The sequence below is a fragment of the Gouania willdenowi genome, chromosome 4 (assembly GCF_900634775.1).
Source record: "Gouania willdenowi chromosome 4, fGouWil2.1, whole genome shotgun sequence".
NCBI classification, from domain to species: Eukaryota; Metazoa; Chordata; class Actinopteri; order Blenniiformes; family Gobiesocidae; genus Gouania; species Gouania willdenowi.
The window spans coordinates 22,606,729-22,622,243 of NC_041047.1; the positions used below are offsets into that span (position 1 = coordinate 22,606,729).

The 15,515-nt window shown below is 36.5% G+C and overlaps 1 protein-coding gene across 1 annotated transcript in view; it reads right to left on the bottom strand.

Annotated features, from left to right (window-relative positions):
• Positions 1-15,515, bottom strand: part of scfd2 (sec1 family domain containing 2) — a 136,566-nt gene that overhangs the window by 29,661 nt on the left and 91,390 nt on the right. Inside the window, exon 6 of the mRNA XM_028445012.1 lies at positions 6,563-6,708. Within this exon, the coding sequence (XP_028300813.1) occupies positions 6,563-6,708 (146 nt within the window). The remainder of the gene's footprint in view (positions 1-6,562; positions 6,709-15,515) is intronic.

Below are 15,515 nucleotides of genomic sequence, written 5' to 3' on the forward strand. Positions count from 1 at the left end.
TTTTGCTTGCCTTGTGAGCTCCGCCTACTATACATATTCATTAGAGGGAATTTGCGCCCTCAATGGATTGAGGGCGCAATGTGACGTGCAGCAGCTGCACACTCCCAATTCCCTAGGGTTTGTATGGCTTATTAGGGCGTGGAGTGACGTTTGGACATGTTTTAATACCCCTAAACCTTTAGTGAATCTGCCCCCGAGTGTGCAAAATATAGCTAGATTAAAAAAAAAAAAGGCTCTGTATCACGGGCGAAATTTGAGATTCTTGCCAGGAGGGGCAAAAGAAAAACTAGAATTTATTCATGCCAACCACAATGTGTGTAACATATACAATAATGCAGAAAAATATTAGTAACATAATTAATAATGTTGACTACAAAAATGTGCATAAAAATTACATTCCATTTACAAGAAGAAAGCAGCTCTGTCCTGATTTCTTCTTACTCAGTTTTTAGCTCTGTGAGGCTGACTGTGCCATTAAAAATCTTAAGTTTTAAATGAATGTTGTAAACTCTTGATAAAATCAGGCCGGCGGAATCCGTGTATCATTCGTTTTTCATTATGTAACAAAAATATCAAATTCAAGCTCTTTTGCTTCCATACAGAAAACGAAAAACGAATGAATGAAAACACCGACTACCTGGGTCTCCATCGGGCGGATTAGGACTCCACCAAGGATTGATGCACGTATCGGAGCACTTTTGTAAAACCGATGGGAGAAGCAATATTAAAGTGACAGACCTCCTCTGTTTCCACACTCCTCTCCCCAAGCTTTCAAATTTTGATTATGTATTTACTTTATTGTTGTTGCCTTATTCTGACTTGTGTAGTTGTTTTAACAACTGTAAAGTGTTTTTGAAACGCGCTTATAAATAAAATGTATTATTATTATTATTATTATTATTATTGATGGGACAAGCGAGTATTCCGAGGGTGAAAAGGACAGTATGAGTTCTCACTTTGAAAAGGTAAATTTATGAGGTCTGCCATTCACTAACCAGGTCAATGATTATTTTTATTAAGCTATTATATTTTAACTTAATTTACAAATTTGAAGGTAGTGCACAAGATGGACAGGTCGATAAGTGAACTGGAGTAACGCCATCAGCTGAAACAGTTTGAAAAGTCAGGAAAAAAAACAGAATTTTTAGCTCGTGTGCAGCATTAGCGTTAGCAGCTAACTCGGTCTTTCTGCCCCAGAGACCGATATTACGTTTATGCAAATAATCTTTCAAGGAATCAACGCTACAACGGGAAAAATAATCTAAATCTCTGTCAGACTCGCTTCCTACGCTGTCAGCCATGGCAAGTTTATCCCTCTTGACCTTTGACCTAATGCAGAAGTACTGAAACAGTGCAAGAATGTGAAAAAGCTTATTCTGCCGCACTGCCGTTAGCATAGCCGTTAGTGTCGGATGAGAGTACACTTCCGGGTCACATACTTCGGCCAATCGGTAATGGAGAAAACGGATAAAGGTGTACGTTTTTCGTTTTCTGTATGGAAACAAGGCGTTTTCCATTTTTTCATTTTTGTTTTTGGAAAGAATTATCAAATAATGAGTGTTTTTTTCATTTTTCATGTTTTTGTTACAAAATAAAAAAATGAATGAACGAATGATACATGGATTTGGCGGCTTCTTTCTGCTTCATTTTTCCTGCAGTACCATATATGAACTACTGGGTGCAGTGTCACTTTACTAATTACATTGTGAAGAAGAATTGTGCAACAGAAGAAGAACCATGTCACATTACTGAAGCGCTAAAAGAAACTTCTATTTTTAAAAGAACAACAAATTAATTCAAACGGTACCGGTATTTTGTACAGTCACTATATTTTATGGCACTTAGAATATGTGTATATTATGTACATTATATTAATAATTGTATTTTTTCAAATGAATTTCAAAAAATACAAACTTTTGACCACTTGAAACTCATCCAGAATCAGTATATTGATCCAGTTTACCTCCAAAATAAAATAGAATCTTCCATGATGTAAGGTCTATCTTTAGTTAAAAATGGTCAAAAGTACTATTGACATAATCTTGCAAACAGAAAAAAGAAACGCATGTGAAAATGTGACCTCCTTGGTGGAGATAATAAAGTCAACCTTTATAAGACGGCCCTGAACCTGGAGGGGGATGTCAAAGATTAAAAACAAACTAACTTAGCTAATTAACTTAAATTTGGTTTTCCTTTCAAATTAATGATTAATTTGCTTTAGCTTTAAATTCTTTATTTTTTTTATGTTTTTTTGTCAATTTTTTCATTTATAGCTCATTATGCATTTTTAGTTAGGCTTTTGTTTCAGCTTATTATTGCAGTTTAACTGTAACCATGGGGAAACACAAGTCAATTGTAGTGAATAAATGTTTTAACAATACAAAAAGCTGCATATTTCAAAAACTGCTCACCTATTGCTTAAAAGGACAAAAATGCCTACTACTTTTGAGAAAATTGTGATTCAGGGTTGAGTAGATTAGAAGTTCGGATGATTTTTTCACAAACATTTTTGGGTAAAAACTGGAGCTGTATTTCAAGAAGCACAAGTCAAAATATGGTTTAAGATAAAAAAAAAAAAAGCTAGATAATGGCTGAAAAATAATGAGTAGCTCCACATTTGAATGGTTAAAATTGGTTGAAGAATGACTAAACATTTGAACTTCAAAGTTGAAGCAAAATGAGGTTGAAAAATTGCTGAAGTGGATGGGAAATTTTTACATTATATATATATATATAAATTGCTGAATGTTTTGATACTTGTCCAATTGTTGGTTTACATCCTCACTAACTAGAAAACTCAATTTCTTGAGAAAATGCAAGTAAGAATGCTGCAGTACCAATTTGGCTCCTGATTGGCTAATAAATAGAACCTCTGGCTGCTGAGCTCAGACCCTGACCTTTCATCTGATTGGCTGATAAATAGAACCTCTGGCTGCTGAGCCGCTTGATAATCTGCCTTCCATCTCAGTAGAACAGGAGTACACAAGTAGCTTGTCATAAAAATACGGAAAACGAAATGCAGAATTACAAAATGGATGAATCTCAAAACGCATCACAAAGTAATGATTGCGTTCAGTATCAACAAGTAAGGGCCAATGAGAGAAGTGTAATTGTTAACCTAGAGGACTTTGCTCAAGGACCAAGCACCATTAATGGTGCTTACCAACATGGGAATGCACAGCCAATTGTACGACAGGAAACGTCACTGCTTGATTTTCTCCTAAGTAGTGACCTATCTACAATGCTGGCACCAGAAGCTGGACCAAGCAACATCAATGCAGCTTACCAACCTGTGAATGCACAGACAGTGGTTGAAGAAGGGCCAGTATTTGAATTGCTCCAAGTTTCTGGCCATCCTCAAATGCTGGCACCAAATGCTGAACCAGGTACCATCCATTGCATTTCCCAAGCTGTAAATGCACAGCTGGAAACTAAAAAACCACCACTTCATGGAACCTCATCACTTGTGCATCCAGGCTCTGCAGCTTCCCCGGCTGCATCTAAGCAGGATGGCAGGAAGCCGCCTACAGCTGCAATTAAACAGAAACACATAAAGACGAACAACAAAATGTCCAAGGAGGAAGCCTTAGAGAAGAAGAGCATTCGCTTACTGAAAAACAAGGAGGCTGTCCATGTGTATCGACAAAAGAAGAAACTAGAATTAAAAAGCTTGAAAAATTATGTTGACATGCTAGATGCAATAAACAGCAATCTGAAGCAAGAGCTGGAAGCCCTCAAAGACATGCATACAGGATACACTACCTAAAACATGACAGCATGCTTCCTCAGGCAAGCATCTCGCAACCCACCTCCACCCCAACTCCTCCAGGTCAGTCTGTATCCAACTAAATAGGTGTCATTTTGTTTTCATTAACAATGCGGCAAGTGGCCTGCTCCAGGTGCAGACGGCTCCTCTGTACCCAGCCATATGCCATATACTGTTGTCTTTATCTGAACTTGTGTCTGTGTGTGTTTTTAATACTATTCATATTCATATTCATTAGGGGGAAACTCATGATTCCCTGGGGTTTGTACTCCTTATTAGGGCGTGGATGGACGTTTGCTCATACCACTAAACCTTTTGTGAATCTACCCCTCAAATTCTTCAAGTTATAAAAAAACGACAAAATTTTTCTCCGAAATATTTTTACTTTTGTATTTATCTGTTCTTTGTAGTGGACATTGGATCTTTATAAACACAAACTGAACTTTAAAATGCAATGACAATGTATTAACTTTTGTTGATTATTGTCAAAATGTCTTTGCATTTCAGGAACATTACAACAGTTAGATGAAAGAAACACATTTAAACACTAATTAAAATGTAAAACATCATCTCACAAAGGTCATGGGTTCAAGCCCTGGGCTGGTGGAGTAACGGTTAAGGAAGTCGGTTCAAATCCAACCTGGTCTATCACTGTGGGATGTTGAGCAATTCCCTAAACCCTAACTGATTGTGTTAGACATTGCTTTGGATGAAATTAAATTGTCTTCTGCATGGGTTTTCTCCGGGTGCTCCGGCTTCTTCCCACACTCCAAACCATGTCTGCAAGGTTGATTGGAGCCTGTTTGTGTAGAGTTGCTCAGGAAGTGACTTTTCAGAGGCTAAAACTCTGGGAAACAGGCAAGTTTGGGGAAATAAACCTCAAATACTATGTTTTTGGTGTTCTTAGAACAAATGGAAAAATAGCATAACATGGTACCTTCAAAGAAACTTAAAATTAATGTTAATTTTTTCTCAAATCCTGCCCAATGCTTCTTTAAAGACTTGTAAAAAAAATTCTATCCCTGTTAACAGTGTTGTGTTCAAGACCACACTATCCAAGACCAAGACTTGCCCGAGACCAGAATGCACCGAGACCAAGACAAGACCAAGACTTTCGGGAGCCGAGACCGAGACAAGCCGAGACCAAGACCAAGAATTTAAAAAAATATATAAATAAATAAAATGATGATAAGATTCGACAGTTAAATAACATTCTCTCTTTAATTTTAGTTTATTTTAAATACATTTGACGGACAAAAAAGGTGCCTGCAAAAAATTAACTAAAATATTAAAACTACTACTGCTACTGATAAATTCACAATTATTCTACATATTTGAAAACAAGATTTTTATGTCAGCTGAATGTACAGCAAGTGTTTAAAATCATTTCTGCCAAGAAATAATGATTCTTGATTCTGATTCTTTGAGTTGTGCAGGTCAACAGGTCACAGATTTCACAAGATAATTTTTTAGTTTGAAAAAGCCTTTACACAGGTTATTTTTATTAATTCACTTAGTTGATATAGTTTAATTTGGTTGCTGTAATATAACTGGATATTCAATTAACAAAGGTTTCCAGCTGTAACTGTAAAAGTGAAACTTTCTGAAATAAAACTACAAACAAGTTGTCAGCAGTGTAAAAAACATAGAGCTACAGGTAGATGTGAAACTAAATAAAACAAACTCAAACCCTGGAAAAGTCATGTGACAAATTAATCAATAGTTCTTGTTGAGAATTATTATTATTCTGGATACAGTGGAAACAGAAACTATAAAAAATTATTATATTGTGAACCTGTTTATATTGTGGGGAACATATTATATACATACATGTAATTGGAGTCTAAAGACACAAAAAAACACCACTTTAAAAAGAAAATAGACTAATATAAGACCTCTTTACAGTTATTTGAGTCATTCTGGGCTTGTGCAACTTGTGGTGATGACGCGCTGGTGACGACATAAACCAAGATGGCGGCGGCCCGGACTACAGCTGACACTATGTAATAAAGCCTTTAAAGACATGGATATAATGAAAAGAGTGGATGGACAGAGGCATATACATGCAGACTTTCACACGGACACACACAGACTTATTAAACACACACAGACTTATTAAACACACACGGACCTCAGTAAACACGGTAAACAGAACAGACTTCACCGCTCGGCTGGCACTAGGACCCAGAAGCAGAGTAAGTGCGTCCCCTATCCAGCCTTCAGAGGCTGTAATATCATCAGTTTATCATTTTACCAGTTGTTAGAGCTACTGTTTTTTTACCAGGGAGATGATATTTATTACTGGTGATTGTTTTCTGGAGTTTTACTGGGATTTTTACCGGTGATTAGTTCATATCTCCCTTGCGCTCCGCGGTCCAAACTGACACCGTAGCCACACACGTATGAGTGTGTCACACACGTATGAGTGTGTCACACACGTATGAGTGTGTCACACACGTCACTCAGTCACATTAAGGAAGGTTGTGGTCAATATACGGGGTGGATTAAATAATGAATAAAATATTGTTTTATCCCGTTCTTCTCCTTGTTATTATCACATTATAAAAAAGTTAAAAAAATAGCAGGAATTAGTGCTGGTCTCGAACGGTCTTGACGGAAAATCCCGAGTCCGAGACAAGACCAAGACCTTTAAAATTTGGTCTCGAGACCAAGACCGGTCTTGACCACCACAACACTACCTGTTAATACCAATACAGTAGGTCAAAATGTAAATATAGATGATTAAAAAGTGTCCATATGTGTCCATTATTGAAAGGTGAACATGTTTCATCTGACCTGGTGAACACCATCACTGGAAGCATAGACGGAGTGCAGCTGCTTCAGGTGATCTCTGGTGTGGCTCAGACCTCGTAAGGTTTCAAACATTTCTTCCATTGCAGAATGGACTCTCTCATTGGTCAGCTCCTCAGGGTTTGCACAGCCTAAACACACAAAGCATACAAAGGAATCACATGTTAATTAACATGTGTAGTGTGGAATATCTGACTGAAAGCTTTTATTTTTTAGGTTTACAGGCTGTAGAATTAGTACACTACATGCTGCTTTATACAGCTGGACTAAAGAAAAGCTAAATATGCAAAAAAACAACAACAAAAAAAAAAAAAACAATTTTTGTCAGCAAAACCTTTGGGGCATAAAATGCAAGTCTTTGCTTGTTGTGGTTAATTTGTCTCAGTTGGAGTGCAGATAATCTTATTACCAAGGTAAAGCAATGGTATCAGGAGGACAAGGGCTTCTTTATGCAGAGCCTTTGTGCAGAATTGCCAAGTTTGGGAAATTATGACTCAGAGAGTGAAGCGGGTTGATAGGCACCTGTGTTTTTCTCCTACTCCGGAATGTGTGTACCTTTTAATAAGAAGGAGGTCAGCTCTAATGTGGATGATTTAAACACACACATTATAACTGGGACCAGCAGATGTGTGTGTTGAGAAGTATTTTGATACTGTTACTGTCCTGTTAAAATTTATGCTCCTCTATCTGTTGATTGTAGATATTTATGACCTGCTGGCTGCTCCATACGACGTATTGCTTTAAACTTTCCTGATTTTAATTTAATGCTGCTTCCCCCAATAATTTTTTAATAGATAAAATCATGTACGTACAGATATGTGTATGTGTATACTTCATAGATCAATGAATCAAACATAATTCAAACCAAAAAAAAAAGAAAAAAGCTGCTTGCAAGTTTGTTTTATTCTCCTCCATAAACACTCTGTTTATTGATAGTTTTGTGCATGGCATTGTGGGAGGTGGAGTTGCGGAGACGGGTGCACAAAAGCGTTTTTACTTGATTCAGATAACACAAAGAATACAGGGAGCAAACTAAAAAAAAAAAGTGTGGAGCAAATCACTGTCCTTGTCTGCGAAGGAACACAAGAAATCATGGTAATAATTATGTTTACGGGACTCCACGTCCCACAATGCAATGTGTGAACTTTTCAACAAATAGAATTTTTATGGTCTATGACAGTGGTCCTCAAACTTTTTTGGCTCAAGTACTCCCTTTCTCTTATTTTCGAATGCATGTACCCCCAAAATGTCCGACTACAACAGCTATAGAGCACAATGATGGAATGAATGAGATTTTTAAAGAATCTCATTTTGTAAATAAGTGGAATGAAACAATATTTAGTGAGTCCTGCATAGATTTATTTCTATAGTTTTCATCATTTACGGTCATGTCCCTCCTGATGTGGGACCAAGAATGATCAAGATCATTTCTATCATCATTTTGTGTGTTTTTGGTGTCATTTTGTGTATTTTGTTGTTGTTTGTCTGTTCTTTTTATTATTCAGTATATTTTCTCATATTTTGTGTGTTTTTGTTGGTATTATTTCATGTCTTCTCTTTCAGTGTGCGTTTTTGGTGTCGTTTGGTTGTTTTTTATGTCGGTTTGTATGTTTCTCTGTTATTTTTGTGTATTTCATAGTGTTTAGTGTGTCTTTGTTGTTGTCTCGTGTGTTGCTGGTAATGGTAAGTATTTGTCTCTCCTAGTGTGTGTGTTTTTCATGTTTTTTTTTGTGCGTTTTTTGTTGTTTGTCTGTTCTTTTTATTATTCAGTATCTTTTTTTTTGCTTATTTTGTGGGTTACTGGAAATATTTAGTATGATTATCATTTTTAACTAAAAAATAATAATTATAAAACCACATACGTATTTTAATACTTTGATTTGTTAATTTTACTCTCTCTCTCCCTCTCAAATACCCCCTGTTGTACCATCGTGTACCCCCATATAAGAAACATTGATTTATTTGACATACACTATGATTTTATGGAATACGTTTTTATCGAGGGTATAGCAGCTTCAACACAATGAGTAGAAATTACATAAATTATACAAATTGAAATTCTGCAACACCAATCTGATGTAATATCATCTACTACTAAGGTTGTGTTATAAAGAGAATTATGATCCGTCTACCCTGCATTATCCACTGACTATTCTTTACCATCATCCCACCCTCTAAAGAAGGTTAGCCATTTGCTAACCTAATTTGCTAATTTGATTTTGCTCAGTTATAATTTTTTGGGATTATTCTAATTTGACGACGCCTGCAATAGACACTAAGCAAAAAATATTATTATATTTGATTGATTTCCACATAACTCTTTGCTAGTTACATATGACTCAAAAGGTTTTCTGTGCTGCCAGGGCTACAATCTAACCCTGTGATCATAATTTTTTTTTCTGTCAGGATTGCATAATCTTCCATCCCCATTTATACACTCCCATGTTTGAAATGAAAGCAAAGTCAGACTAAGAGGTATTTAGGCCAAGTTGGAGCTTTAAAGATAAGATTGCACATTCGTGAGCCATGTGGTATAAATTTATCCACACTGATACCCTGAATGTACACGCTGCACTAAAACCATTGTATAGCAGTAACCGACCTCTCATTGTTTTCATAGAACTTAAAAAAAGAAATAAAAACTGACCTGCATAAACACTTGGCTTCATTTTATTTGGCAAAGCTATATACATCCCAGAATACATCAATGACGGCACAATGAGATAATGTGCACCGCACAGCTTGAATTCATCAGGATTTAATCTCTGTTCCCTTTCCTTTACAGATGATATCAAATTTTGCACGTCACTCCCGTGTTTTCAGTTCATGTGTTCAGGAATGTAAAGTATCTGGTCTGATTGAATTGTACTGTGACTGTGTGGTGCACTGTTGGAACAAAAACCCAGCAGGACTTTTATGCTCCACTGGGCATGACAACTGATTTAGAAACGGTTCTCGTCTTTGCAAACACCTGCAGCAGCAAAATAAAACTTTTTTTTTTTTAAGAACTTAAACGACAAGGAATTTATTTATTACTACTTATACCTGCAGAAAAATGTGCACAATAGAAGCACCATGCCTCAAATGAGAACGAATCACATTGTAATAAAGCCGTTTGCGTGTCTACTACTAAATGAGTGCAGGTTGACTTGTTGCCAAAGCATACAGTGCATGCCTAAGGACTGTGCGAGGTCCAGCCCTTGGCAGACCCTCACAAGCCACCCACCCCACCTCTGCATGCTTAGAGGCAGCTGCTGGATAAGATGTTTATCGTGGTATTGCAGATCCTGAACAGGAGCGGGACCAGGTGCTGATCCAGGAACATCCAGCTTGCTGAACACCTGCGTCTGAATTCATCGCACGCACTGGTACCACGCCACTGACCATGTCGGCATCACGGCCCATTTACATCCCCACACGCCGTTTGATGTCTCTCATGCAAATATGTGGCAAACACTGCGATGCCGTCTGCACTTTAAGCCTTTATTCACTTTTTTAGTTGGAGGCTGAACTATACATTTAGCTGTTTTCTACACTCATTTTAAGATTCAAGACTACGACTTATTGACAGTGAACTAAAACTAGCATCGCAGTATCATATCTAACAAAATTAAAGTAAACTAGTACAGTGCCCGTCAGAAGTATGTATTCATAAAGTGGGAGCTTAAGTAGAGTTGTTTATTATGAACAAATAAGTATGTGTTTGAAGGTTGGATGTCCAAAGAGTTGTATACTCTGTACTCTGTAGTGTTATAAAGTTGTATATTTGGGGTGCAAAGTAAAATAGCATGTGCAATTTCCCTAATTTAATTCTATGGGACATGATAAATGTGTTTTTTTTTTTTTTTTTTTTTTTACTCGTTTTTATATTTTTTTCATTTGGTGTATTTTTCTGTATGTATGTATGTATGTTTTTTTGGATTCATCATGTGTATTTTTGTGTTGTTCTGTTGTCTTTTTGGGCATTTTTGTATACTTACTGTTTTTCGTTGCCATTGTAGTGTGATTCTGGAGTCATTTTGTGTATTTTTTTTTAATGTAGTTTTGTGTATTTCTGTTGTCATTTTTTGTATAAATATTTAGTTTTGTGTATTTTGACTCATTTTCATATTTTTTTTGCCTGGTGTTCTTGTCTGTAATGTATGTTTCTTGGAGTCATTTTGTGTGTTTTTGACGCCTTTTTTATATATATTTTTCTGTTGTCGTTTAGTGTAGTTTTTGTATAAATATTGTCTAGTTTTGTTTTATTTTACTCATTTAGTATATTTTTATTATGAATACCTTGTGTGTGTGTGTGTGTGTGACTCGCTTCGTGTCCTCCTGATTGCTATGTGGGAATCTTTCCATCTCATCCATGGGTTCTCTCTCACGCACACGCATCAGCTGCACGCATGCACATACTCCGTCACAGGTTGTTGAAATGTGTGTGTAGAGAGAAAAAAAAACGGACTCGCAGGTACTATTTTAAACTTCCGGGAACTCTTCCGTTGTTGCAACTCTCTCTCTAAACGGCTGTGTGTGTGTTCAGCATGTACATCCAAGGTGTGCATTTGGTTATATAGCACGTGGTGAAAATATCAGCGTTTATAATACCGTATCCGCGGAGAAATTTGGATTTTTCGCTGTTCGTTTTCAAGACAGCCGCGGCCATTTCCCGCCTATAACGTTCGGGTCCCAGTCGTCCATTCTTTACAGCGAACTGTCAAACAAACATGAAAATAAATGTTTTGAAATCACCAAATAAGTCCAAAATGACGCATACACACTCAGGCTATGTGCAAGCTTTATAAGATACTCTCAAACCAGATTGTTGTATTTTTACCTAAAGTATGTTTTTAGTCTACACACTATTAGGCTTTCAAATCTAAATGCACAGTTTACTGTACATTACTGTTTATTTTAAACCCATTGTACTTTATACAGTATTATGTTATTGATTTACTGTTGATAAAAGCACATTGAATTGCCTCGTGTATGTAATAAGCTAAATTTGTCTTTCCTAAATTTTCGCAATAAACTCACTCTTGTATTATTTATTTCTTAAATTATTATGTTTCAATCCCAGAAATTTCACTGATCAGTGTCTGTTAGTTAACAAGTGCATTTTTACTTCATTACCTCAGCCCAGGAGGTAATATTTTCACCGACATTTACCATTTTTTTTTGTCTGTTAGCAGGATTATGTCAAAAGTACCTAAGTGATTTTGAGAAATAATTTAACTAAAGACAGACCTTATGTCATTGAAAATTCTTATACATTTTGGAGGGGATCTGAACTAATATAGTGGTTCTGGTTCAGTTTTAAAAAGTGAAAAATCTTCTCATCACTGGCAAAATTTTAACACTTCATATCTTGGTTTGTAATTGACTGATGCTTATTAAATTTGACTCAGTTATGTCGAGTTGATTCCTCCATTCTCCCTCCAAGTGTTATCCAGATCTGATTCCGATTGTGCACTTCATCGTGATTTTTCAAAGAAAATTTGGACCTACTATATTGGTAATAATGGGATACAAACTTATTTCAAGCCTTTAAAGTGTGATGGTACCATGATCAGGATCAGGATCAATGAACTGTATACTATCTGACAAAGATTCAACACAAAACAAGTTTTTTTGATTGGAATATTTCTGTTTAACAAAATTGCATCACCCTTTCAATTGCTTTGGTTTGTTTTATAGTCTTATTTTGAAACTTCCAAATATTCACAGGTCAGAAATCTTGTGATGATTTGAAAGGGTAAACGGGCATGGATGTGTTTTTGGCCAACAATCGGAGAAGGATAAAAAAAAAAAAAAAAATAAATAAATAAATAAATAAATAAAAATAAATAAATAAATAAAGGCTGGGAGTTTAAAAAAGATGTGAAAACCTTGTGTGGAATTCTAGGGAGGAAAAGTGTTTTGCTACAATACTGCTGGATGTAACAGCAGAGATGGAAATGTGAAGTGTCAGAGGCATAATCTCCACATTTTTATTCTCTTACATGACACTAGCTGTCGACATGACAACTATAGTTGCGTAATCAGGAACATATTGAATAACCTAATTGGTTTGAATTCACAAACCCAACATGTCCTTACCTGGAGCTAATGGACTGATGATGCTTTTACATCATAGGAGCATCCGGGGTTAAGCTGACCCATGCCTTAATGAGTGGTTACTTTGTACCGTACTCTGTAGGCATTTGAGCAGCGTTCACACGTCACAGGTCAGAGAAGTTGACAAACTCACTCTAATGGTGCAGGTGAAAAGATCATAAGGTTGTTTATCATCAAGTGCTTGAATCTAGTGACATAAACAAACAAAAGAATGGTGACGTGCTGTATTATTTTTGTTGTGTGCCAAATAGAATCACCCGCTTTGGTCATATTCAGTGGCTCTCTTCAATTATGCACTGGTATCCTGGCACTGGTGGTTCTCAATCTTTTTTACCCCGCGACCCCCAAAATAATGGTTCCAGAGACCGGGGACCCCCACTGTACCTTGAGGTGGTTGAACACAGACATTAACATTGAATAACAGTCATGTGGAGACAGGGCCATCAATAAGGGGGCATAAAGGGGAGAGCTTTTTGGGGTCCATCCATGAAGTCCATTGTTCTATGAATCTGTGATAACCATATTTATTTATTTATCTGAATAATATCCACTGTTATCCAGGAAGTTTAGTATTATTTGAGATATAGTATATAATCATCTTATATATGTATATATATATATATATATATATATCCTTGTTTTAATCAGAAATAAAATGGGTTAAAATGGACCAAAAACGGTAGAAAAAGAAGAAAGTTGCAAATTAGAGTGGCCAGAGTTGGACAGAAAAAGTGGTAAAAAGGGTTCAAAGTGTAAATATTGGCTTAAAAGTGGCAGAAAAAAGTAGGAGCAATGAGTCTAAACTGGCACATAATGTGCATAACAAATTGTGAATGTGGATAAATTGCAAAAAATAAGCATGAAATATGGTAAAAAGAGGTTAAAAGTGACAATACTGGGTCAACATATGCAACATTAAGTGGGAAAAGTGGTGGAAAGGGTTTATAAGTGCCAAAAATATCTTGAAAGTGGGAAAAATTGAATTTAATGAAGAAGTGGCAGAAATGGGAGAAATGTAGCAATAATGCATTAAAAGCTGCAAAAATATGGCAAAAAAAAGTTATGAAAATAAGAAAAATATGTAAAAACAAGCAAAAATGAGATCAAATTTTCTTAGATTCTTAAAGGAATCTGGTGACGTCCTCCAAACATCTCACGACCCCAAATGGGGTCCTGACCCCAAGGTAGAGAACCCCTGCATAGATGATCAGTGGAACGGTACTTGGTATAAAAGTGAAACAAATCCACTCTAAACCCAGTTATAGCATCCCAAATTAATCACACATGGAGATCTGCAATGTAGGTTACCTAATGTGTGTATTGAAGGAATATGAAAATGACATTTTCTCAATCTGTTTGCACTTCTAGGTGAAAGACAGCATCACTATTCTTGCAATGGGTCTACTTTATAATCACCCAATGGTGGATTACGCAGGTGTAAAAACTCTGCTTGGTTATCAGCAAAAAAATATTCAGCGACAATCTGACGGAAATAGGGGGGAGGCTTGCTTTGTCAGCACCTGATTGGATGGGGGTGTAGTTGTGTGAATTCCGGTGTTAAAGTCTAATCCTGCTCAGAGTGAGAGAAAACACAAGACCTGTTAATCTGGACTGCTTCACTAGTCCCTTTAACAGCAGCAGGTTAAGAGGGAAATGTACAGTTTTCAGCAGTAGTAAAAATGAAGGGGATCACTTGTGTATGCTACGTACAGTGAAGTAAAGATGAATCAATGGCAAATCTTTAGATGTGTGAAGTAATAAATGCATTATAAAACCAACAGGCTCACCTAACGCAACTCCAAACTACTGTACTTGTTAATATACTGAAAAGTAAATCAGTTTGAATGTTTAACTACAGGTTGGATAAGAACCAATAACCAGGAGATACAACATTTACATTGTAAACCATCACCTGTGCTTACTTCAACAGTAACAAAGGTTCGAGTCATTTTTAGGTTACGTTCACACTGCAGGCAAATGCGGCCCAAATCGGATCATTTTTGCCCTGTGTGACCTGTATCTGATCTGTTTAAGAGTGTTTAAACAGCACGAATCAGATTTTTCCAAATCTGACTCACTTCACTTTCATATGTTGTCCTAAATCTGATACGTACCTGATATTTCACAATGCGACTGTTGTCTGAACGGCCATGTCACATTCATCGGAACCTTATATCATTGAAATGCGATAAATGTCACAATTTACCCCAGGTTGGGAATGACTTATTTATAAATTTAAGGCAGCCAACGGAAGTCTATCTAAGGACAAAGGAGATGAGTGTGGAATAAACATTCTCCAGAGTGCTAAATGTCAGCCAGGGGGCATCACCAGTATGTAGGCATGTGTGCTTAGTAACAACACCCTCAGATAGTGTAATGCTCAGCCCTCAGAGGGCGTGTTGGACTCAATAGCTAAGGCAGAGCACTTAAAATGTTGGATTCTGACTGTATGTTGGGCCATGATCAATGACTAAGTGGTAAGAAAGGCATATGCCTGATTCAATATGTGAATCAGAGAGCTGTGGGGGTTGAAACGAGGGTTCCCAATTTCCTTTTAAAGCAGATTAAGTGTCACACACGCGCACACACTTTACAGCGTTTGTAGGGAAGACACCCATCTTATACCTTTCCTTTATCTTCCTTATCCCAAAGATGTTTTAGTAATTACAATCAAGTGTCCTGATCAGTTTATAATTGCTCAGTATTTCTTTATTGACATCAGACATTAAATAGTGGCTGTGTTTATAATGCTGATATTTTGTCTAATTTTCAGCTGGTTGACACATATTTTGTGACTCACAGACAATTTTACTTGGGTTAAGAATAACTACTCAAT